General features: G+C 34.2%; 1 protein-coding gene across 4 annotated transcripts; it reads right to left on the bottom strand.

Annotated features, from left to right (window-relative positions):
* Window positions 1-26,728, bottom strand: LOC107645752 (protein DETOXIFICATION 12-like). Of its 4 annotated transcripts, none has more exons than XM_021104141.1 (7): window positions 26,562-26,728; window positions 26,422-26,476; window positions 26,186-26,312; window positions 16,449-16,636; window positions 16,255-16,341; window positions 875-931; window positions 1-784 (listed from the first exon to the last, which is right to left on the bottom strand). In XM_021104141.1, exons 4-7 carry the CDS (start codon window positions 16,556-16,558, stop codon window positions 541-543), a joined length of 498 nt encoding a protein of 165 aa, XP_020959800.1. In that variant the 5' UTR covers window positions 16,559-16,636; window positions 26,186-26,312; window positions 26,422-26,476; window positions 26,562-26,728; the 3' UTR covers window positions 1-540. The 4 variants fall into 4 exon arrangements, 2 of the variants coding, with proteins under 2 accessions (XP_020959800.1, XP_020959801.1); XM_021104142.1 differs by having other exon boundaries at window positions 26,427-26,476; XR_002348401.1 differs by lacking the exons at window positions 1-784; window positions 875-931; window positions 16,255-16,341; window positions 16,449-16,636 and adding an exon at window positions 24,959-25,213.

Below are 27,832 nucleotides of genomic sequence, written 5' to 3'. Positions count from 1 at the left end.
CTCATACTAATACATATTCATAATAAATATCATCTTAAATATTTAAATCTAATCTCTCACACTAATGCATGTTTTATAGAAGATCTTTCTTCAAATATCTTTTCTTTTGCCTTTATTGCCTGCAATTCAAAAAAAAATATAGCATGAAGTAACAAGTAAAATATGTTTTTTCTAACATTCTAAATAGTAGAAAAGAAGCCAATCAACTAAACAGACTCTAAAAACTAGAAAAATAAGGACAAACCTGTTTTTTTTCAATTTGTACTTATTATAATGAGTAGAGAAAGCAAAATTACTTTGCAAAAAGTACCACTTATTATTCCAATCCACAAATTTTTAACTCTCAACTGTACACAAAAACTCAATATAATAGCAACTGGAATTCCCAAAATATAATAAGCTCCAAGGTTCACATATGTTCTTAACTTTTACCAACCACATCCTATAGCAATACCTATATATTAACATGACTAAGTGTTACAATTCATAGAAAGACATAAATTGTGCATTAAATAATAATGCTAAGAGAAAAAAAAATTATCAACCTGAAAAGGTACCATGTAAAGTGTCTAATATAATAGAGACACATATTATGGAAATCATATTTGTGACATAATCTAACACATCTTGTTCATAGCTAAAAAAATAGCTTAAAATTTTTTGGCATCTAAAAATGGTTGAGCTCACTAGAAGAGCCTGTAAGTCTGCAAGAGTTATGGCAGCTATGACCACCATTCGTACTTCTCTTGAATTTCCAGTTCCCAATGCATCTGAAATTCTAGTGCTAAAAAAATCACAAAAAATAACAAAATTTAATGACAAAAAAATATGTAATTAATATAAAATAATATGTATATGATAATAAAAATAAAACCTTGCTACTGAGCCAATTGCTTCTGGTATTGTATAGATTGTTGTGGTGATTGAGTAACTAGCCAGAAAAATTTCAACATTTAAACAAAATTAGCACAACTAATATGGAATGGATATGAATATGAATATTGAACTATGAATAATAATTTCAAGGGGAGGGGAGATTACTACGGTACAGAGCAATATGTATAGATATTTCCTCTAAATAAAGGTGAATGAGACACGTGCAAATGCTGAGAAATGTTGTCAGATGCTGCACAGGTGTTGCAGAGGTGTTTGGTGAAGGCTTGTTTGCGACTTTGTTATGAGCGTCATATAAATATTCAATAAAGGATTAATTATTTATTAAGGATTTATTATTGTGTGTTGTTAGAGTAGAATAGAATAGTAATTTGAGGTTATTATTATTATTATTATTGTTGTTGTTGTTGTTGTTGTTGTTGTTGTTGTTGTTGCTATACAAATTTAATTTGTTAATTAAAAAATGTTACATTTGTTTAATGTGGTCTATTGCTACATTTTGTAGGGTTTACAGATGTTGCAATGTGACCACTATATGCCGCCGGATCGGTACAATCCAATAGTGGAGGGGCATTTACGGGACATCGGCTTTTATAATGTTTCACAGATTGGAGTTGTCCAATGTCAGTCGGCATTGGTTAATGCTCTGATAGAGAGATGGCGCCCTGAGACTCACACATTCCATTTTCCAGTTGGTGAGTGTGTCGTGATGTTGGAGGACGTGGCGTTAATTCTTGGTCTTCCGATGAATGGTCTGCCAGTTACAGGACCGACACTCAGTAGTTTTGAGGCATTAGATGGTGAATGCTTGGATCATTTTGGTGTTGCACCTAGGAAGGCAGACTGTAGGGGAAGTTTCATCAAGTTGACGTGGTTTCGAGGATTGAAAGATCGTTTAGTCTTGGTTAATGATATTCAGATTCAGAGGTACGTGAAGTGCCACATAATGTTATTGTTTGGAACCATCGTGTTTGGAGATAAGTCTGGGACAGGGGTGCATTGGAAGTTTCTGCCTTTACTCCGTAACTTTGGCGGGATCATACAGTTCAGTTGGGGATCAGCATGCCTGGCACACCTGTATAGAGCGTTGTGTAGGGCAACTCGTGTCGACTGTAAGGAGAATGATGGTCCACTGACATTGTTGCTTACCTGGGCTTGGATCCGTCTACCATTCATTGCGCCGATTCCTGGCAATCCTCGAATCTTTCCAATTACAAATAGGTAAATTTGATTACTAAATGCTTTGAAATAGTGTATTCTAAAATTGATTGATAAATGTTACTTAACGAATTGTCTGATGTCAGGTGGCGTAACTGGGAGCGTGAGAATTGGCCTTACAGATTTCCTACCCTTGCAGACTTTAGGAGAGCACTAAATGGTCTGCAAGAAGGACAGGTTTGTTGTAACAAACAAGTAGTTGTTTTAGTTTAGCCGTATTATTATTCAGTGTGTAATCCTCTTTTACTTGAATAATGTGTGCAGTTTGTTTGGGAGGCTTATGCAATTGGTCGGATCGATCCAGACGTGATTCCTCCTGACATCCGTCAGCATTCGGCTATTTGGAGTGCCACAGTTCTGCTTATATCTTTTGAATGCATTGAGTGGCATGCATCTGATAGACTGAGGAGGCAATTTGGCTTGACTCAGGGCGTTCCTCATCAAGAGCGGGATCTAGGTGAAGCACACGGCAAAGTTCTGACAGGTCCTAAGAATCAAGATTGGTTTGGAAACCACTCATTCTGGGTTATTGATAAAAGGATTTTTGACGGTTTAAAATTTCTCAATGAATTCTCGTTGCTAGTATAGTTTCTAAACCATCAAATAATCCTTTCATGCAAAAAATTGTTTGTCACAAGCAACAAACCCCTATAAAAATAATAACCGAAGTATTCAAATTTGGGGTCGTCTCTCAAGGAATTGCAGGGAAGTATGTTACTATTAGTTATGGGATTGTATCTTTTTGGGTTTTTGAAATGTGGAACAAGGAATGTAAATAACAAGGAAATAAAATAATAATTAAGAAAACTCTTGGCAAGGTATGAAAATTAGAAGTCCTATCCTAGTTATCCTTATCAATTGTGATGAGAATTGTCCATCGCTCCTACTTAGTTAACCTCTAACCATGAAGGAAAGTCAAGTAGATAAATTAATTTGATTCCTCAAGTCCTAGTTAACTCCTAAGGAAAGACTAGCTTTAGAGGGATTCAAATCAACTAGCAAATTTTAATTATCAAACAACAAAGGAGTTTGATAACTCAAGAGTCTCCAATTACTCAACCAAAGCCAAAAGGAGAGAAATCTACACTAAAATCCAACCAAGCATTTTGTCAAACACTTAGAAGGCATAACATAAAAACATAGAAATTAATAAGAGATAATAAAACCTAAACAACCAATTGCAAGCATCAATGATGACAAATAAAGGAAGAAGCAATAAACATGAAATACCTCAAATTGCATTAAATAAAAAATCAAATCTAACATGAGAATTCATAAACTAAATTGGAGAAATAAACAAATCAACAAGAGAAATAAATAAACTAGAAAGCTAGAACAATTAAGAGTAGAAGAGAAACTAATTAAACTAGGATAGAAATATGAAATTGAGAATAGCTAAACCTAATAATCCTAAAATATAGAGAGAGGAGAGAGCCTCTCTCTCTCTAGAAACTACATCTAAAACCTCAAATTATTTGAATGAAAGTTGTGTGAATGAATTAATCTGATTCTCCCACTCTGCAGCCTCTAATATGTGTTTTTTGGGCTTGAAACTGGGCCAAAAATAGCCCAAAAATTGCCCCCAGCAATTTCTGATACGTCCAGCAAGTGGCTCTGTCACGCGTACGCGTGATGCACGTGTGCGCATCGCTTAACTGCATGGCAACTATAGCAAATTGCATATTATTTTGAAGCCCCGGATGTTAGCTTTCCAACGCCACTAAAACCGCCTCATTTGGACCTCTGTAGCTCAAGTTATGGTCGATTTAGTACGAAGAGTTCAGGGTTGACAGCTTAGCGATTCCTTTAATTTCTTGTATTCCTTCCACTTTTGCATGTTTCCTTTCCATCCTCTAAGCCATTCCTGCCCTATAAACCCTAAAATCACTTAACACACATATCATGGCATCGAATGGTAATAAGAGAGAATTAAAATTAGCAAATTTAAGGCCAAAGAAGCAAGTTTTCAATCATAGCACAAAATTAGGAAGGAAAATGTAAAACATGCGAATTCAATGAATAAGTGTGAGAATAGTGGATAAAATCCACTCAATTAAGCACAAGATGTGCCACGAAATAGTGGTACATCAAATCTCCTCACACTTAAACATTAGCATGTCCTCATGCTAAGCTCAAGAGAAACTATAAGAGTGAAGAGGAATGGTAGAAAGTATGAAATGCAACCTATCTATATGAATGCAACTACATGCAAAATGTTTTTACCTACTTTGTTTAAAAGTAAATAAATTCTCCAAGAATAAATATGAACTGGGTCTCACTAATTCAAATCACAAAATAAAGTACAAGTAAACTTGCAAGAAGATAGCTCATGAAAACCGGGAACACAGAATCAAGCATTGAACCCTCATTGGAAGTGTATATGCACTCTAATTGCTCAAGTGTGTAGGGTTAATCCACTCTATCTTCTCTAGTCATGCTTTCTAAAATTTTGTTCTTCATCTAACCAATCAACAAATATTTAGTGTACAAATGCAAACATCATGAGGTCTTTTCAAGGTTATAATGGGGCTAAGGTAAGGGTGAGGATATATGTATGGCCAAGTGAGCTATACTTTGAATCTTTGACTAACCTAAGTTCTCACCTAACATACACACACTCTATATAACTCTAAAATCATGTCTAGCTACCAAAAATCCCACTTTTTTCATCACATACTTATGTATCAATTTTTAATTCCACCACATATGCATTGATCTTTTTATTGGACTTAACATTGGGGTAATTTTATCCCCTATTCATAAGTATTTTTGGCTTTTTTTTATTTTTTATTTTTTATTTTTTTTATTTTATTTATTTATTTATTTATTTATATATATAAATGAAATCATAATATATCAATGCATATGGTTTTTCAATTTTCACATGAGTAAGCACCTAAATTCCTAATATTTTTGTCAATAAAACATAACATATTCTCATCAACCCAAGTTCCCACAATTCTCCCACACTTAGTTGATACATAATCTCTATCTTAAGCTAACCAAAGATTCAAATGAGATAATTAATTATTTTTCTGCTTAAGGCTAGTGATGTGGTAAAATACAGAACAAATGAGGATTAAAAGGCTCAAAGTGGCAAACAAAGGTAATTGAAATGGTAGGCTATTTGGGATAAGTGAGCTAATAACAAATGATGGCCTCAATCATATATATGCATGAATATACACTAAACAATGGACATATAGAATGGAACAAACCATAGATTGAAATCATAGAGAAGAAAACACACAAGAATAAAATTTATGGTTAAATAATGTAACCATATAATTAAGCTCAAAATCTCACAGGTTGTGTGTTCTTAGCTATAAACCATGTTCTAAATTAAAATCTTCAAACAAGCTTAACAAAAAGTTTTAATTTAAATTAGTAAAATGCTATAAAAAAGGGTCTTTGAAAAAGAACTTATCACTCCAACCAAGTAGTGGTAGAAGAACATGCACAAAATTAACAAACATGCAATCAAACATGCAAATGAAACAACTAATTTAACAAGGAAAATTAAACATTGGTGTTGAAATAGGAAATAACTAACCCACGGAAGTCGGTATCGACCTCCCCACACTTAAAGATTGCACCGTCCTCGGTGCATGCTAAGATGTGCAAATGGACGGGCTGCTACAACTGACGCTTTTCTCCAAATATTGTGCAGATTAACTCGTCGGTTGCCCCATTGAGAAGCTTTTCCTTTCCCTTCTTCGGTGGCCATCCTGAAAGAAGAGAAAAAGGAAGAAAAGTAACCCAAAAATAAAGATAAGAAAATAAATAAAATATGAGTGGGTTAATGTAAAATAAGGAGGGTCTCAGCTACATGGTAGCTAAAATATGCAAGTGAGGAAAACAGTAGAAGCAAATGGCATATCAATAGTGCAAAAATTGCAATAATGGGGGAGAGAGCGGGTCATGAAAGACAATAGAAATTCATATCAATGCAAAGGGAATACAAGTGTCATAGAAGATTATCATTGACTTAAATAATATTACCCAATCAGAATAGAACAAGTCACTGAGCACCAAAATAATACCAGAAAAGATACAACAGTTGAATAAGAACATTTAACACCAACGAAAACATAATGAACTTAGAAGAGAAAATATAAACATGCACAAAGTTAAAATGCAATAAATGAAGATATGAATGAAGTAAAAGAGAATGAAAGAGAATAAAGATGAGAAGTTAAAGAAAGGAAGAAGAAGTAAGGAAGAAAGGGGGAAGAAAGAAGGAGAAAGGAGAAGGGAATGAGAAACGGGACGCGATGTGCGCGTGCAAGTCACGCGTGCGCGTGAGAACTACATTAGCCATGCGACGCGTACGCATCACCTACGCGTACGCGTGGGTTGCCGAAAATGAACACCAACGTGCAAGCGTCGGTTACGCGTACGCGTGAGAACCTGCGCAGCTCCAGCACCATGGCATCACAACTTTCTGTTCAAGCACTCTTTCACGCCGATTGGCAATCCCACGCATACGCATCAAGGATGCTTATGCGTGGATTGGCAAAAATGCAAGGAACGCGTACGCGTGCAGCACGCGTACGCGTAGGTTGGCTTGTGTGCCAGGCACCCCTCCCGCGTCGTTCCAGTACAACCCTCTATCCGTTTTCTCTTTATTGCGCAGTCACACACGACGCGTGCGCGTCGATTCCTTTCTTTTTTTTTATGCAGATGATTATGCAGAAATTATGAATGAACACTAGAAAAAACAAAATAAAATAAAACTAGGAATGGAAAGGGACGATCATACCATGGTGGGTTGTCTCCCACCTAGCACTTTTAGTTATTTTCCTTAAGTTGGATATTTGGTGGGTTCCTTGTCATGGTGACTTGTGCTTGAACTCATCTTGAAACTACCACCAACGCTTGGACTTCCAATAAGCTCTATCTATTCCAAGTAAATTCCCCAAGCTTTGATGGAGTTCTTCACAAGCTTTGAGCTCCCAAAATTGATCCTCTTGTATGCCCGGATCCCAAATCTTGTTTCTACACCCGTCTTGACGTGGATCACCATTGTCCCAACCGGGTGGCAAGCAGTCCGAATTCTCAATGCAATACTAAACTCTTCTCTTAGATCCAACCAAATGTTCACTAGTTCCACCCTTGCATCTAGCTCTTGAAGTATCGACCTTGATGAGCCTTGATTTGCAACTCCAACCACTAAACATTCTTCTCTTACGCTTAATGCCACAAAGACTCCTAAGTTGGCCATCCGTTTCAAGAATACCATACTCAAGTGGGATAGGGAGGCAAATAGAGGTAAGTTTTACCCACTCAAGTGAAGGAGTAGACGGCCACCTAGGTAGAGAAGTTTCCAATGATCTTGACAAAGCATGTTCAACTCCTGTCCAACCCTTCCAAAGGACTTCCACCCTTTGAGAAGATTTTTCACCTTCAAGCTCTTCCTCACCAAGTTCATCAAACTCTTCTCCGTCACTCACATCATAACCATGAGGTTGAGAGAAATCTACCTCAATGTTGCTTTCAATTTCATCGGGGGAAGGTTCTTCAATTTCATCTCCAAGGGAACTTGTTTCTTGATCTATCCCATCCAATTCTTCATAAGGAACATGCCACGGAGGGTGTGCACTAGCCTCCTTGACATCAATTTCAATCTTCTTGGAGGAATACTCTACAACTCTTGATTCCCATGGAGGTTCAGCATCTCCTAAGTCTTCAACCACTTCTTCCTCTTCAACTATTACGGCTTCTTCCACTTGTTCTAATACAAAATCACATTCCTCATTGTCTACCAGAGTTTTTAGTGTCTCCTTCATGCTACGCTCTTCTATTGATTCTCGACATGTAGCCATGGGAGTACTTTGAGTGTCCAAATATTGGGAAGCTAATCGATTTACTACCTCGGTCAATGCAGCCGTGAATTCTAGTACTTCCCTTTTCATCTCTCTTTGCCCTTGAAAAAGAACACCAAGAGTGTCATGCATTGAAGATTGAGGTGGATATGAGGGCTCATTACTTAGGAGAAAAGGTTCATGATAAGAGGGTGGTTCATCATAATAAGGATGTGGTGGTTCATCACTCTCCATCTTTTCCACTTGTTGCACAAGACACTTCAGTTCCTTGTTCTTAAGTTGAGATTCTTTAGCCATAAGAGCTTCGTGTGATCTTCGGCATACCACTCGCTCCAATTGATGAATGGTTTCTTGAAATCGATCCATTGTTTTCTTGAGACGATCCTTTGATTCTTGTTCCGCTCGGATTGCATGATTAGGATCATATGGCTCTTGGGTTGATGGACGTGGACATGGTGTATATGGAAGTGGTGGTTCTTGGGAGTAATTGGGTTGGAATTGGGGTGGTTCTATGTATGGTTCATATGGCTCATAGGGTGGTTGATATGGTGGATATGGGTTAGGATCATATGAGGGTGTTTGGTAGTAAGAGACTTGTGAGTATGGTGGTTCAAAACTATGTTGAGGCGGGGGTTCATAGGCGTATGGTGGTGGTTGTTGACAAGTACAATAAGGACTACCACATCCATTAGATTGATATGCATTAGGATTGGAGTTATACCTATATGAGACTGGAGGAGGTTGTTGCCGAGAAGGTTGGGCATATGCTTGAGGCTCCTCCTACCTTTGATTGTTCCATCCTTGATGCATGTTCTCATTATAGCTTCCATTTCCTACAACATAATTTGAACCAGACTCATAGCCAAAGGGATGAGAATTCATAGTAGCAAGTAAAAACAAAAACTAATAAGAGAATAATGAGACTAAACTCCTAAAACTAGAAACAACTAACAAAGAAACGAAAAAACAAAATTATTCACAATATTTACAATGATCAATAATAAGGCACACATTTGCAATTTCTTGGCAATGGCGCCATTTTGATGAACGGATTTTTGACGATTTAGAATTCCTCAATGAATTCTCATTGCTAGTATAGTTTCTAAACCAACAAAGAATCCTTTCATGCAAAAAATTGTTTGTCACAAGCAACAAACCCCTATAAAAATAATAACTGAAGTATTCAAACCTCGAGTCGTCTCTCAAGAAATTGCAGGGAAGTATGTTACTATTGGTTATGGGATTGTATCTTTTTGTGTTTTTGAAATGTGGAACAAGGAATGTAAATAACAAGGAAATAAAATAATAATTAAGAAAACTCTTGGCAAGGTATGAAAATTAGAAGTCCTATCCTAGTTATCCTTATCAATTGTGATGAGAATTGTCCATCACTCCCACTTAGTTAACCTCTAACCATGAAGGAAAGTCACAAAGGAGTTTGATAACTCAAGAGTTTTCAATTACTCAACCAAAGCCAAAAGGAGAGAAATCTACACTAAAATCCAACCAAGTATTTTGTCAAATACTTGGAAGGCATAACATAAAAAATAGAAATTAATAAGAGATAATAAAACCTAAACAACCAATTGCAAGCATCAATGATGACAAATAAAGGAAGAAGCAATAAATATGAAATACCTCAAATTGCATTAAATAGAAAATCAAATCTAACATGAGAATTCATAAACTAAATTGGGGAAATAAACAAATCAACAAGAGAAATAAATAAACTTGAAAGCTAGAACAATTAAGAGTAGAAGAGAAACTAATTAAACTAGGATAGAAATCTGAAATTGAGAATAGCTAAACCTAAGAATCCTAAAACCTAGAGAGAGGAGAGAGCCTCTCTCTCTCTAGAAACTACATCTAAAACCTCAAATTATTTGAATGAAAGTTGTGTGAATGAATTAATCTGATTCCCCCACTCTGCAGCCTCTAATCTGTGTTTTTCGGACTTGAAACTGGGCCAAAAATAACCCAAAAATTGCCCTCAGCGATTTCTGATACGTCCAGCAAGTGGCTCTGTCACGCGTACACGTTGTCCACGCGTACGCGTCGCTGAAATTTCGCAGGGTCACGCGTACGCGTGATGCACGCGTGTGTGTCGCTTAACTGCATGGCAACTATGGCAAATTGCATATCATTTTGAAGCCCCAGATGTTAGCTTTTCAACGCCACTAAAATCGCCTCATTTGGACCTCTGTAGCTCAAGTTATGGTTGATTTAGTACGAAGAGGTCAGGGTTGACAGCTTAGCGATTCCTTCAATTTCTTGTATTCCTTCCACCTTTGCATGCTTCCTTTCCATCCTCTAAGCCATTCCTGCCCTATAAACCCTGAAATCACTTAACACACATATCACGACATCGAATGGTAATAAGAGAGAATTAAAATTAGCAAATTTAAGGCCAAAGAAGCAAGTTTTCAATCATAGCACAAAATTAGGAAGGAAAATGTAAAACATGTGAATTCAATGAATAAGTGTGAGAATAGTGGATAAAATCCACTCAATTAAGCAAAGATGTGCCACAAAATAGTGGTGCATCAGTTATGCATTGGACGAATCGGTATAGTCATGTTCTTGTCGAGCACATGGTTCCCTCACAACATCAGCTAGAAATCTACTTGCATTGGTACCGAGGTACATATGGTGACCACTTGCGCCTGTCAGATCTCGAACCGTCGGAGAATCAGGACGGTGATCCTATGCATAATCAGGATGATCAACAAGTACAACCACCGCCACCACTATCGCCTCCGCAACCGCCACCCCCCCCCACACAAACACAGGCACAGTAAGAGCCTGAGAAGTTCACACCATACATCCCTGACACACAGTCTGCAGATTATTTCACACCACCATATCCAGTACATCAACAGTATTGGAGTGTCCCGCATCAAGAATCAGATGCATAGGTCGTTTAGCCAGCTGCTTGGATTCATGGCTCCTGTGCCAGGTTATTCACATCCCGGTTACGGAGCCATTCCCACCGACCAGAGGGCCCAGCCGAGTGGGATTGCTCCAGGTAGATTGTCATTGGATACGAGACCTCGACAGCTCACTTCCTCTGGTAATTTCGGAGGTAGACTTTCTGTTTACTCGAGTAGGAGTGATGATGCCACGAGGGGGATCATACAGAGTGGACATTCACGTCGTATTCCGATGGCCTAAAGCCCTAAACCTAGCCCTGTAAACTCATCAAACTTGGTTCATTTTGTAGACATCATGTACATATAGTTGCCAATCCAGCCGCTGGTTCGCACAATAAGCAAACACATGTCGACACGGAAGCCGGTTGACCTGGAATTTACCACGGTCACACCGTTGTCGACGGAAGTCCACTGCATACTCCACACCACTTGGACACTCACGCACTTCAAATACCTTATTTTGTCGGTCAAAGCAACTAACTTGGATGTTACCCACTGCCCACTGATTTGCATGCAGTTTGGTGGTTATAAGCTCAGAGAACACATGTCCTGCATTAATTTGAGCCTCAGCCTCGGCTTTTTTTCGGGTGAACAATTCATTAAGCCTATAAAACGTTGCCTTAACAAGTGCAGTGACTGGAAGATTTCGAGCCCCTTTCAGTACTGAGTTGATTCATTCCACTAGATTAGTGGTCGTATGACCCCATCGATATCCCCCATCAAATGCTAAAGCATACTTCTCATGTGGAATCCGATCTAACCAGTTGGTATAAGCCTCACCCCGCTCGCGTAAACACTGATAACGTGTCTCGTACTCGCGAACTGTTCGCGAGTATCCTGTCAATAAAAAAAAGACCCACTATAAATAACGTTCATCATAATAACTGGGTTCAATAGTATCTGTAATCGTAACTATCATACCGATGCTGACGATAAGCTTCTGCAGATACGGAGCCTTGAACTCCCTCAAAAGGTTGGACTCTATATGTCTGATGCAAAACATGTGGAATGCTCTTGGAGGAGACCAAGCTCCGTTACTGCGAGCAATAGCTGACCCAATGGAATCGTGCTGATCGGAGATAAGGCCCACTCCATCACGTGTCACAACATGCTGTCGCAAGTTACTAAGAAAAAAGTGCCAAGCCTCAGATGTCTCTCACTCAACTATCGCAAATGCAATAGGCACGATGTTGTTGTTGTCATCCTGCGAAACTGCAACCAACAAACAACCATTGTATTTTCCATACAAATGAGTTCCATCTACCTGCACTATTGGCTTGCAATGTCTGAATGCTCTAATACAAGGGTAATAACTCCAGAAGACTCGGTGTAATACACGAATATTAGGAACCAAGTCATCTCCCTGATACGCAGGCATTGTTTCAAAATGAACGACTGCGGATGGCTCCTTGTGACACATGGCCTCAAACCATATCGGCAAGGCTTCATACGAAGCTTCCCAACCTTTGAAACTTTAACTTATGGTGTAGTTAAACTTTGACTGTACTTCCGCAATTACCGATTTCACCTTTAAAGATGGGTCAACTTCTACCAACGGCTTTATTGCTTCTACAATTGTGTTGGAATCTAGCTTCGAATGATATTGAGAAATGGTGGCCCTAGTACAGGTGTGACTACCATTGTACCTGCTTATCCCTGAACAGTACTTTCTGGACATTTTGCTCACCCTGATAAGCCAATCACATCATGCGCCATACTGGGTGCATTTAGCATAGAATGTCGTCGGTTCTGACTCATGCACCCGATAATCTACACCTCTGTGAATAGTATAATCTTTCATCGCCTTAATTACTGCCTCCCTAGAACTGAATTCCATGCCCACGGTAAATTCACCATCTAGCATAACGGGAAGCTCCCCTGCAATCACATCACAAATTTTATAGTTGTCAGAACTAATAGTCTAATAAACTAATAATCACACAAAAATGGAAAACATAGTTATCAAAATCGAACCGGTGATCAAACCGGTAGCTCACTGGTTCAATCGAGGGATCATTAGTTCAACCAGTAGATCACTGGTTCAATCGGTGGATCACTGGTTCAACTGGTGGATAACTGGTTCAACCGGTGGATCAGTACTTGAACCGATTGACCCGGTCCTATGTAAATAAAAAACAATCCATAGTCAAATTTTCACTAGCATTTTAAATATATCTAGCTATTTTAAAATAATATGAAACAGGAACAATAAGTATTTTGTTAATTTTACCGAGTTTGACCGATTTTAACCGGTTCACTCCAGATCAGATCGATTCGTACCGGTTCATTTCCTTGTGCAGTCTCATCATCGGACCGGACCGGTCTAAGATCCGGTTCATCAGTTTTTTGGTCGAACCGACCGATCCAAACCAGTTCATTGGTTTTTCGATCAAACCGGCCGGTCCGATCCAGTTTTAGTAACAATGATGGAAAATACTAAATATCTCAGCATACATGTTTACTTGATAATTAAACATTAAACAATTACTAATTATATGTTATATTTTGCCTATTTACCGTTGTCTTAATTATTTGTCCTAAACTCAAAACCCATGCACAAATCATGCTTTAACAAATCTTAATTTAAAATGATGACGTACCTGCATTTACATATTCAGGAAATTCCGGTGCATGCATGGCCTCCAAATCTAACGACCGCATGAAAGTCGGCTCCTCAAATGGCTACTGGTTTGCTAGTGCATTTGCCACATCCGCCACATCTACCACCATAGCATCGTCAGCATGATCTTCGTCTACACCCGAATGAACGACCTCGTAGTTACTTTCAAACTCTTTTTCACTATCACTGTTGTAATCTTCCAACTCAATATCTCGGTCGGCTGCAGATTGCTCGAACTCAATATATAATTCGATGAACGATATTCGAGACCAACTTTCACGATATACTGAAAATATTTCTTGCATGCTCGCTTCATCGGTCACGTAGTTCGTCTGAAATTGTACGAACCCACCAAACACAAATATAGGATATCTGTACAGAATACATGCCACTCTCCTAGATATTTGAGAATCCATCTTCTCACAAATGACACCTTTTAATTCTTCAAATGACAGTGTGAATGGAATAATATCTAATGAATTTTTACACACAAATTTTACTCCTTCTGATATTTGTAATAAAATTTGGCCATGATAATACACCTTTAATCATACTCTATCATCCATGATAATAGAGAAGAAGAGAAAGAGTAAGACGGTCTGCAGCAATTCGGAGAACAAGAGAGGAGGAAGAAGATGAAGTGGATGCTCAATCTGGATTTGGAAATATATATATATATATACACACATCAGAAATCGGACGGTCTGACCGCTTTCTTGGTCACTCCAACAAATCGGTGGGTTTGATTTAAGATCCTTTCAGATTTTTGGTCAGAGGCCTTAAAATCGATGGGTCCAATTTGCTTGGCCCAAATCAAATTCATCATGCGTGCATGAAATCGCTGGGTCCAATTTCTTTGTACCCAGCTATCCTTGCACCACAAATCGGACGGTCCGATTTGTGTCCCCTCTCCCATACAAGAAATCGAACCGTCCGATTTTCCTCCATCAGTTAACAGCCGTCACAACAGTGTTAATCCCCCCTACGATCCATAACTGGGCGTAACACCAAAGTGTGTGTCATATGCAAAAAAATTAGCCCTAGTTTGGAATGGATATGAATATGAATATTGAACTATGAGTAATAATTTCAAGGAGATTACTACGGTACAAAGTAATATGTACAATATTTTCTCTAAATAAAGGTGAATGCGACACGTGCAAATGCTAAGAAATGCTGTCAGACGCTGCACATGTGTTGCAGAGGTGTTTGATGAAGGCTTGTTTGCGGCTTTGTGCTAAGCTAACGGGTTGATAATTTTGTGGGCTTTTTAATTGTTAGTCATGTGTGGACTGTTAGGTGAGTGCATGAAAAATTATTAGCTGGGTAATGCATTGTGGATACGAAGGTCCGTGAATTAATTCTAACATATTAGTGTTTTAAAAACTAATCAATAGGGTAATTTAATATTTTTAGAATCAAAATCAAATTTCTAATTTATAATAGAGTCGAAAATTCTTAATTAATACTATAATGGTAGTTTTGTCTTTTTAAATTAATGTTAAATCTCTTAAAAATATTAATGTCTTCTTAACTATTCATATTTTTTAAAACATGTAATTTATATGCATATAGACACTATGCAATATTTGAAGTCATAATAATGATAACAAATGTTATAAAATGTTAGAATCTCTGAAAAGAGTGGTGCTAAAAAGAATGAGTTATAAAATCAGTAATGGAAAGCATTACATGCTATAACAAATTTAAAATAAGAGAATAAAAAAATATTATATAAAATTATTAGCAAAAATACGTAAAAATTCACATTTAAAAAAATTATATTAAAAGTAATAATTGCTAACTTCAGTTAAAAAAATTTTTAAAAAAAAGCATCAACCGATTTATCTAATTAAAACTAATTATCTACTAAGTAAAATCTACAAAGTTAAAATTAATTATCTAATTACAATTTAATAAATAATTGACAACTCCAATAAAAAAAATTAAAAAAAAAACATCAACCAATTTATAAATGTTACTCAATGTAACTGATTTAAAAACTATCAAAGAGGTAGAAAATTGTTATATATAGACCCATAAAAATTATAAACTAGTGTTGTGTACATATGCTTAGAACTTAGAAGACTGATAATGTATCTACCAATACAAAGGTTGGCAACCAGTGTGATTTTTAAAAGTTTATTTTTATGTATATTCTTAAAAACTAAGATCATATTATTTATTTTTTATTTTTATCTTTTAAAAAAACAAAACCAAAAAAATGCAAAATTTATTGGTTCAAAGTGTAAAAAAAATTAAAAAAACTCAACATTTTAATGTATTTTATGCCTAATCCCAAAGTGAAAGTGAATGGTATAACAAAAAAAACGAAAACTAAAATAACTAATAAAAAGAAAACACAAAATACATATGATATAATTTAATTCATTGTTTAAAAATAATTATGCAAATAAAAAAAATACATAGGAAAAATTAGTAATCTATGTTGTGTAAGTTTTATTTTATAACATCAAAAAAAGAATTAATTCAACTTATTTATGAAATTATCAATACAGGTATATATCAAATAATAAAGTATGAAAAAAGATTTATATATTTTATTCACTTATTAAAATAAACATCTTCAAACGTTGTTTCATGTTTTTAAATATTTTAAATGTGTCTTTATTATTTTAATTTAATAATATTTTTGTCAATACTTAAAAATCTTTTAATAATATTTTTGTCAACAATTATTCCAATTTCAATTGAGATTATAGAACATAAAAATATCTCTCATTCTCAATGACCAAGTTCTACTTACCATATGGACAAAAATGAAACTTCAAGCTCTGGATTTGGTAGAAGCTCAGAAGGCAAAGTGAGCAGCTCAAATGACCACCATTCAAGGCTGCATTGATCATCAAACACAATAGAAACAAATCAAAAGATTGATAAGTGTACGTGCACACGCATGTGTGTATATAGTAAGATCAGATTCTAGAGGAAGAAACTAACTAAATCATTCCAGCAGATGGAACGGTGTAGCACAAGAACTCTCCAAAGTCATGGAATAGTTCCATGGAGATTGGAGCACAAGTCATTTCACACTGAGTAGAGAATTTCATATATAATCCAAGCAAAATCACATTCAACCAATATAAAATGCCAATAGAGAATGCTGATCCTAAATTACCTAGTTGGAACTGGAAAAAAAAATATCCAACAAAAAGCTATGTGAGAACATAAAGTGACGTAAGAACTCATAACAAGAAGAAAGATCAAACTTTGCATAAAAAAATAGCGAATGAGGGTGAGAACTGTAGCATAAGCAAATAAGTAGGAATAAGACACACAGCAAATTTTTCAGCTTCTTGTGAAATCAAAGGGTCTTGACCACACAAAATCATTATTTTTCCCAAGCATATCCATAAAAGAGAGAGAGAGAGGAACACAAGCTAGACTCAAAGCTACAATAGCAGTGTAGACTAGAACACCAAATCTTTTATATTGTCTTGTTTCATAGGCTTGGCCACCTAGAGTTTTCAATGCACATGACATTCCAAACTGTTTGATAAAACAAAATAATAAAACACAGTTAATTTTGAAACAAAAATTTGAAGATTATGATATGAGATAATAGAAAAAATACTTATAATAACACTGAAGCCATAAACAACACAAAAAAAAGTAGCAATAGCTGTGCTGGAAAGAGCAAGTTTTTCCATATAACCAACCATCATGATAGAAATTATTTGGAGAAAATAAGTTGACAAATTAACAATTATCATAGAGGGTGTTAAATAATCAACACTTTTTAATCTTTTTTGTCACCATACTCTATCTTATAGTTTCTGAAAAATCACTACCTTCTGGCAACAAAAAAGACCCGCTTCCATGTCTTAAAGAAGGTTCTGAAATACCAAAAACACAGATTTTGACTTTTTTATATGACTGCTTTCGTTGGAAAGATTTTGAATATACACACTTAGAGACTAAACTATTTATAGCATGTAGCAAGGTGTTAGTGTTTCACTTGATCATTGTTTCATTTAAATAACACTAATTTTTGTCACATGCTATTGGTAAATAACTTAATTATTGTTTAGTTGAAAATAATAGATCACAGGTGTCCATGAAAATAAAAAAATTGAAAAGCATAACAACGTTTCTGTGATTGGTAGTTGCTATGAGATAGATAAGAAGAATTCAAATCGGCTAACTCATTAATTATGAAAAAAAGAACTCTTATTACACTTAATTTTAAGTATTTTATTTTTTATAAAGTCTATCCACTTTACTCTATTTTTTATTAATATTTAAATTCCTATTAAAATAACTAGTTTTTACAAAATATAACATACATAATTTTGATTACAAACGAAATTAAGAGTTTACCATTATTTTCTATTAATTTTTAAATAAATTTTTAAGCTTATTACAAACATATTTGTAAGTTAAAAATATTATGTACATGCAAAAAAAATTAAATATTAAAATAATTACTATGTATTAAAGTAATACATAAGAACGGAATTATGTTATATTCCACAAAATTTTGTCTTTGTTTATACATATTAATTTACATATTTTTAATTAAATAATTAACTATTAAAATAATTAAAATTAATATAATAGAATAATTAAATATGTAATAAACAAATAATTTAATTATTTTATAGTAGTATAATGAAAAATAATTAAAATAATCAAATGATATTTTTATACACAATAACTAAATTTTTTTATATACATTGCATTATTATTGTTGTAAGACTATTCAAACAAAAAAGAAAAAAGAAAAAAATAGCTAGGTTTAGTCACTTTAATTATCAGATATGGGAAATTATAATACACTTTTGTTTAGAAATCAATGGACTTGATTATTATATTAGCATTGTGTAAAGTTAACCAATTAAGTTGTTAGGTCTCTATGTGTGTTCCATTATTCCCTAAATACACACCTATTAACTAGCATTGTGTAAAGTTAACCAATTAAGTTGTTAGGTCTCTATGTGTGTTCTATTATTCCCTAAATACACACACCTACTAGCTATATAGAGACATATATATATGTTGTATATTATTATGAAAATGATAAAGATACTAACTACTTAAGATGGCAGTGGATTGGTGAGACATACCTAATTTGATTTTACTTTAATTTGTTTAAATATTTCTACTTCTAAAAACAACATACATATATTTCTAATTAAAGTGGTTTGTACAAAAAGCTAATGAAGTCATTATTATTATTATTATTATTATTATTATTATTATTATTATTATAGTGAGAACAAAATGGTAGATAGTGAGATAGAAATAAAATTGACAAATAATAAAATTAAAGTATGAATGATTATACACCAATCTATATATCTTTTGAGATAGAATAAATTACATATTTTTGGTGTTTTCTCTACTTTTTTATAATTCAACTAATAGTTGGTTGTATGTTGATACCTAATTAATTATCTAACAAAATTGAATTAGAATAAACGGTTTAGATATATTTAATATTTTAAAAATTAAAGTGTTTTATTTGTATCTGTCTCTTTCACTTAACATTCATATCCTCTTTCCTCTAGATAGCAATCCACTCACACCACCCACGAGAGAATTTGATTAATAAGAATTTAAAATGACATTCATGAAATTAGAAAGAGAAACTAACACAAAAAGACGAAAGAAGATATGATAGTAATATAGAAATTGAGGACAAATTAGTTTAAGAGGGTACGAATTTTAAAAAATTTAATCTCATCAATTGTTTATTCTGATTTAATGGTTGAGATTTGCATTCTAACTTGTCACTTAATAAAAGCATTTTCATTAGATTATCCTTTTTCACCCGCAGAACACACTCCACCGATGAAGTTATTGTTGGTGGTCATCTATCCCTTTTTGTCACTCAACTCACACACTCTTTTCCAAAACAATATCATTCATTTTTTCATGCATTGTTGATATGAATATAATTGTATCTAAAAGAACAGTGGCGTTAAGTGTGATCTGATAGTTATTACTTCCTAGCCACGTATATATAATAGATAGTTGTCCATATTATTACGTATGTATATGTATTGTTATCATTGACCATTGACCCTTGATATTGGTAAATGCAAGCAAGAGGCAGTTGAAGTAAGTTCGGGGGTGGGAGATGCTTTAATTAGAAATGCATCGCTCCTATTTAAGTGGTGGTGGCGATTCTCAAAGGAGGACTGTCCACTTTGGAAGAAGATGGTTTGCTCCTGTAATCAGCTGAACCCAACTGCGATGCTGTCAACCCAACCGTTGCCATCAGGAAGGGGGGTCGTGAAAAGATATCTGCCAGCTTAATATTAAGGAGCAGCATATAAGAAATATGATGATCAGTGACTTGTCCATGGAGGTGGAAAACGGCCGAAGCACCCGGTTTTGGGAGGATACTTGGTTACAAGGTGGATCTTTGAAAGAATGTTTTCCGAGGCTCTTCTCTGTTTCAAATAAGCAAGGATCAGTAATAGGGGACTGTGGGTTTTAGGATGGGCTAGAGTGGGTGTGGAACTTCTAGTGGAGGAGAGAACTCTTCCAATGGGAGCTAGAGCTGCTCAATCAACTCCACGACCGGTTACGGGTTGTAAGTTTGTCGGTTGATAGAGAGAATTCAATTGTCTGGAAATTTGACAAAAAATGTGTTTTTTCTACTAAATCGTTTGTGCAGGTGTTGCAGAAAGAGACTCTCTCAGAAGACATCACGAGTTACAGCTTCACTAGCTCCATCTGGAGAGGTTTGGTTCCTCCAAGAGTTGAACTATTTGCATGGTTTGTTTTAGTAGGCAGGGTCAACACGAAGGAGAGACTGACTAAACTCGGCATTATTAATCATAATGACAATGTGTGTGTGTTGTGCAAAAAGGACATAGAATCAGTGAATCATTTATTTTTTGCTTGTGAGTTAACATGGCAGGTATGGTGTGCTTGGTTGACGGGTGCTAATAGAGCTTGGGCCAGTCCGGAAACCGGAAAAAATTTTTTTGAGAGTTGGACTAGAGTACCAGGTGGCAAGTCTGAGCAAAGGAAATGTCTAACAGGTTTCTGTGCGGTTGTTTGAAACATTTGGTTGGAGCGCAATAGTAGAGTGTTCCAGAGTGTACAGACAAGTGTTGAAGGAGTAAAGATTAGATCTTTCTTGAGCTACAGGGAATGGTGTGGAGTTGATCCATTTGGTTGTTGATGGCAATGCCGGAGATGACAACGGATTCGATCATTTTATTGTTGTTTTTGTTTTTGGTTCTGTATTGTGCTTTGTCGTTCTGTATTTCTTTATGCTCCACCGTGTTGTGTTGAGCTCCTTTGTTAAAAAAAATAATGGAGAGTAATTAAGAGCAGGCAACATGCATGGGGTTGTCGAATCCCACTACACATGAAAAAGACAAAACAGACCTCCATGCATGCGTCCTTGTATTAATGCTTAGAGATATATATACACACATAATTCAGAGACCCTTTTTCTGAAACTGAGACTCAGCAGACTAATGTGGATTTGATGCTTAATCTGTCTTCCAAGGAGCCACATCCAACTCATAAATCCAAAGCCCTTCTCCCCGAGAATCCTGCCAAACCTCCACCCAATGCAAGTAAGTAATCATTTTCGTTTTTAGATACCTGCTTTTCCATACAACTTCTATTATTTATAATCTTAGATATCGGATCGATTCACTTTTTATTATTAAATTATATTTTTTATATATGTTCGATCACTACGTTTTATTTTATATATATAGTTTTTCTCTTGATTTTGAAGTTGGATTAATTTGTTTGATGATCTAAAAAAAACTTATATGTATATGATTTATTTTATATATAGAATTACATAGTAAAAATTTAAGTATATAAACGAAAACGAATTAATAAAAGAGATTAGATTATGCAATATGGAAAGTAATGATGTAGAAACTAAAAAAAAAGTAGTATATGTTTGTTTCTACAATTATACAATAGAAAGGTGTATAGTACAACATAATGGTAAAAACTCATATTCAATTAAATTTATATAAAATTAATAATTAAAAGTTGTTAAATGAGTTTGATTAAATTGTCATTTGATAATTTTTAATTATCAATTCTCAGTTATCAACTTCACATTAAATTAACTGTACCTGAATTTTTACCTTATATATAGAATGAGCGAATACAATTACATGCGTAAAATGTTTTCTACTACATGCCTAACTAGTTAACAATAATTTAATACTCTAAATTTGTTTGTTCCAATTTTTATGAGAGAAGCAGCAAAAATTAAATTATACTTTTTTCTTATCTTAATCAATTATAGCAAAGCATCTTCTTCTATATCTAAGCAGGTAAAATTCTACCAAATAGTAATTTAATAAATAAAGTAAAACAGATTTTTGTTAATATATGGCTATGACTTATTAATTAAATAATTTTTGTAATTAAGAAACCTAAAATGTTATTCCAACCCATATAGCACAAGTGGTAGCTAGATTGGCCATCAGTGAGATCATACCGGAAGAATACAGTGACAGTTCAACAAAAGAGTAATGCAAAAAAAAGTGAAAAGAATGGAAGCTTCGTGAAATAAAGTAAGCATGGATGGAGCATCTTACTTCCGAAAAAGTAGACTTGAACAAGTTCAACAGTTACCTTATAAAATAAGCGATATAATTACTTGCGTAAAATGTGTTCTACTACATGCCTAGTTAGCTAGCAATAATTTAATGTTCTAAATTTATTTGTTCAAATTTTTATGAGAATAACAGAAAATATTCAATTACAGTACTCCTTTCTTGTCCTAATCAATTATAACAAAGCATCTTTTTCTGTATTTAAACAGGTAAAATTTTATCCAGTAAAAATTTAATAAATAAAGCAAAACAATTATTTGCTAATATATGACTCCTTCGTATGAATTAATTAATTAATTATTATAATTAAAAAACTTAAAATATTACCCCGCCCATAAAGCAGAAGTGATAGATTGGCCATCAGTAAATTTGTACCGGAAGAATATGGTGACAGTTTAACAAAAGAGCATTGTAGAAAAAAGTGAAAAGAATGAAAGCTTTGTGAAAGTGAGCATGGATGGAGCACCTTACCTCCAAAAAGTCGAATATGTTCAATAGTTACCAATAGTTACCTTATAAAATAAGCAGGTATAATTACGTGCGTAAAATGTGTTCTACTACATGCTTAACTAGCTAGCAATAATTCAATACTCTAAAATTATTTGTTCGAATTTTTATGAAAGTAACCGACAATGTTCAATTACTCTCTTTCCTTGTCCTAATCAATTATAGCAAAACATCTTTTTCTACATTTAAGCAGGTAAAATTTTACCCAATCAAAATTTAATAAATAAAGTAAAATAATTATTTACTAATATATGACTCTAACCTATTAATTAATTAATTCTTGTAATTAAGAAACTTAAAATGTTATCCTGTTTATAGAGCACAAGTGATAGGTTGGTCATCTTATTGTATCGGAAAACATGGTGCGTGGTAGTTCAACAAAAGAGCGGTGCATGAAAAAGTGAAAAGAATAGAAGCTTCGTAAAAGTGAGCATGGATAGAGCACCTTGCCTCTGAAAAGTTGACTTGAACATATTCAATAATTACCAACATTTACCTTATAAAATAAACAGGTATAATTATGTGCGTAAAATGTGTTCTACTACATGTCTAGCTAGCTAGCGATAATTTAATATTCTAAATTTGTTTGTTCGAATTTTTATGAGAGTAATAAAAATTATTTAATTACACTCTTTTTTTTTGTTCTAATCAATTATACCAAAGCATTTTTTTCTGCATCTAAACAGATAAAATTTTACTCAAATTTAATAAATAAAGCAAAATAATTATTTACTAATATATGACTCAGACCTATTAATTAATTAATTTTTGTAATTAAAAAATTTAAATATTATCGGTCCATAAAGCACAAGTGATAGGTTGGTCATTGTAACAACTCTAATTTTTGCACTAGTGCGAGTTTTTTTTTAAATAATATTTTAAAGCGATTAGTTTTATTTTGACTAGTCGACTTCGAATCCCGAAATAAAATAAATGGTAATATAATTTTATTATTATGTTATTTATTTATTTTACTTGCTCTAATTATAAAGAAGCCTAGATAATAATATTAATATTATTATTATCAAGTTCGATTTTTACCGATAAAATTAATTATTGTTATTTTTTGATGAACTTAAAATTGTTAACACTTCATCAAATATTTTTTGTTCCTAAGTTACTAATGTCATTTATATTAGTAATTCATATACATTTAATTTTATATATTATTATTATTATTCCGGTATTATCTATATTATTATTATTGCTATTCTCATTACTATCATCATTATTACATTATTATAATTTCTAGGTTCCTTCGGTGGTTTCACTAAGGAATCAAAGAAAAACAAAAAGGCAAAGGCTTATGCATATATATATATATGACAGAAGATCAAATGGGTGACACATAAGCATCCATTTCTCAACAAAACTTTATCATTCAATTTCAAACTCATTGCATGCAAAAGGGAAAGGGTGACCGAGAGAAAAAGAGAGAGAACCGTAACCCATCAAATTTCTGGTGACCGAGAGAGAAAGAGAGAGAACCGTAACCCATCGAATTTCCGGTTTCGATTTTTTGCGATCTGTAACTTCAATAAAAAATCTAATTCGATAAAAGTGTTCGTATCCTCCTCTTCTACGTGTTGGCGTTACTTTTGTCCGGTGGAAGTCGACGGTGACGTAGCTCCCCTACCCCTTGAGTTTGACCAACTGGAGTTCTAGGAAGTACGGAGAATTTTGGACGTTTTTTCCTTCAGCAGCTCGATCAGAAGGCTCCTCCGAAACTTCGCATATTTTGATTTCGTACGAAGGTAGGGTTTTGGTAAATTTTCACCGGTTAAATTGGTATTTGATAAGTGAATTGATGTCGTGATTATTTGTCGATTGAATTTATATTGATAATTGTGATTTCTGGATTACGGTAGGATAATTTGAAAATGTTAAAAGTTGCCGGTTTGATTTATTGGAAATGATTTGAAAAGAGTGTAGAAAATGGTTTGGATGGAACCCGAGAAGGGTGGCAGAGTCCGGATTTTAGAGGAGGTGCCGCCAAAATTTTGTTATAAACCTTAAGAATTTTATTTGAAATTTTATTTATAAGAAAAAGATTGGATTTAAAAAATTGTATTATTTGATTTTCGATTTATTCAGAAAATAATTATACGTCGGATTTAATTTATTTAAAGTATATATTCTGAGTTTGATTTATTTAGAAAAGAATTATTTTATAATTTTAAATTATTTAAGAAAAGTACTATGTTTAAGTTTGATTTGAAAATGAAAAGGGGCTGATGTTTTGAATTTGACTCAAGGATTTTATTTGAAGAAGTTTTAGTGAACTTCAAAAGTAATTGAGTTTTTATTGAATGATTCCGTTTGACAACATCTTGAAAAATATTAAAGAATTTGTGTTAAAAATAAAAGGGGGATTAGTTTTGGTTTTAAAAGGAAAAGAGAAGACAAACCAGCACGTGTGATTATGAAATAATTAAAAGGTCACAAGAGGGTGACGGAGAGTAAATAGTTATAGTGTTGATGTGAAAATGTTAAGCCGTGGGCTTGATGTGTGAGTAATTGTACGGGAATGCCCGTGTATATGGAATGGCTTCCAGGAGAAAGTGGCACATGATTCAGCTGGAGAATCAGCGCCTGCAAGTACTTGCAGAGGTTATGTTCGGCATACTTCAGCTGGAGAATCAGTGCCTGCAAAAAGTAGAAACTTGCAGAGGTTATGCCGCTGGAATGCCTTATCTGACTTGCGAGTCGGATTGCGTCGGGTGCGGGTTGAAACCAACAAATGAGCCCATTACCTGCGATAGGACTAGACATGTATCATCCTTGTTGTGCATTTGCATTCTACTTGATGCGGTGAAATTGTTTGTGATTGTCTTTCTGTGTTTATGCATTCCTTACTGCTACTCTGAATTGTGGTAATTAGATACTTTTCTTTGATTCTTGTATATTTTATTGTGAATCACTTGAACTGTGGTAATCCTGACTAAACTAACTACCTCCGACCCTACTAAGAACCCCTTCCTTCCTTCCCCATCAGATGTGATCGAGATTTCCTCCTCTGACGACAGTGGATACTGGAGAGCTGAATATGTGACTTTTTGAGAGTTTTTGTGTTAGCCTAACTTTTGTGTTTAGTCTCTCACTTTTGGTTAGACTCACTGAGATAGTAGGATGTATATAGTTGATTAGGCTAGTTTTCGGGCGCCAGCTTAGGGACTTCCTATATGGACCAGGGCTTGGAGTGTTGAACACGAATATAGTAACCAGATGTGAAGGGTTGTATGCTAACTTAAAACCCGTATGACAATATATGTATATATATATATACATAGTATGTATGATGTATGTTATCTCTGTCTCTGATGTTTGTGTTATTTTATTGTACTTACTGAAATATCTTAGTTTTTTCGAAAATTCGATTCGCGCGCTAATACGATTAAAGGCTTAATAATAAATATAGTCAATTAAGCATTCCCAATTAAAGCATAGCAAACAAAGCACACATATGCATTATGATGAATGTCTATCCTACTGGCCGTGAGCTCACATGTCGGTTACTTTGCCAGAGCCCGACACATCTCGTAGCTAATCCAGACATTGGTCTCTAGCCTAAATTTTCGCAGAACATTATATATTAAATACGCGAAACCTAAACCATACCTTGGCCGATTTCCGCGTATTTATCCAAGTTACCCCACACGGCAAAGTTGTAAGCCTCAACCACCAAAAATCCAGCAACTAGAACTCTCACCGAGTTTCCAATTAAGCTTCCAACATCTCCAATTGCCTCATATCACATATTTACATGCACCCAACATAGTTATCACAACATATTCCCAAAATTCAATACCCAAAATACCAAATTAATGAATCAACTAGAGTTCTAGGATTCTCACCTTACCAACAGAAAATTGGGACAAGACCCGACAAGTCCACCAAGTTAATTTGATCCTAAACACCGAATTTCAACATAATTGCTCTTGAATTTTCGAAATTGAAACAGAGAAAATTGTGGAAGAAAACGTGATTTCCTTACCTTACAATGTATCGGGCTTTGTAGAGCTCGACGTCGCGGTCGCGTAGTCGCAAACGGATCGTCAATCAGAACTCCGGATCAAAAGTTATTGAGAAATGAAATTTCAATGAGGGTTTGGAAGCTTTGGTGTTCTTCCTCCCAACAATGGCAGCGGGGATGCAGAAACGAAGGGAAAGAATGCTGTGTTCTTTTTAAGTGATGGGTCCGGTTGGACCCACGGGTCCAATTTGGGTCCGGTTTAATCGGTTCGGCTTATTTGGTCTAATTTTGGGTCAAATTTTTTAAAATTAGTGTCAAAATTCTCGTTTTAAAGAGCTCTATCCTATTTTAATATTAGTTTTGTATTTTTAATTTTCCTAATTAAGATTTAATTTATTGACTAATTATTCGCTAATTTTACGGAATTTACACAAGCACAAGCACATGGTCTTTTTAATTTATCAAACACAAAATAAGAAACTTGAACTTTTAAAAAGTACAAGCACCTCATCAAAAAGTTTTACCAAATCAAGCCTATATATAGTAGTTACCAACCACCAGTTCATGATGACCTACTCCATTCTTTATTGGAAATGAAATAGCAAGCTGTTGATTTATTATATACATGTTACTATTTTTAGTTATTAATCATGTATTTGTGTATCACTATAGGTTGTAATATACTATAAATATTTTAAACAAGTGAGATACCTAAGTATCAATTATATGAACAGAAACATCAATAATTCTAAAAGGCACTATACAAGTGGGAATCGAATTATGAAAATAGAATTAATTATTAGAAAAAGATTATAAAAGGCACATTATTAGATAACTATGTGTCTCTCCAACTTTATTTAATTTTTAATTTTGTCAACCACTTTGATGATATACTTTATAGTTGTGAAGTTATGAATGAATGATATGTATGAGCAGTGACGGATCCAGAAAATTTTGGTAGTGGGGGCAAAATTTATATAACATAATAATAATTTTTATAATAAAATTAATGTGTATATAAAAAATTAAATATTAAATTATCTATTAACCACTATATATCTATGTATAAATACATGTATTGTTTAACTTATTTTTAATGTGTATTTTATATTTTAATATATATTTTATACAGATAATTATTTTTTATGTACATATAACATGATTATTGTTATAATTATATTTTGTTATTGTAAAATATGATTAGTCTTCAAAATATCTAATATACAAATTAAAACACTAAAATAGTAATTTAAATAATAATATATAATTTAAAATTCTATTCTTTTAGGTTT

The sequence above is a fragment of the Arachis ipaensis genome, chromosome B06, assembly GCF_000816755.2.
Source record: "Arachis ipaensis cultivar K30076 chromosome B06, Araip1.1, whole genome shotgun sequence".
NCBI classification, from domain to species: domain Eukaryota; kingdom Viridiplantae; phylum Streptophyta; class Magnoliopsida; order Fabales; family Fabaceae; genus Arachis; species Arachis ipaensis.
The sequence above is the reverse complement of the archived record's forward strand: the minus strand, read 5'-3'. Positions and strand labels throughout refer to the sequence as shown.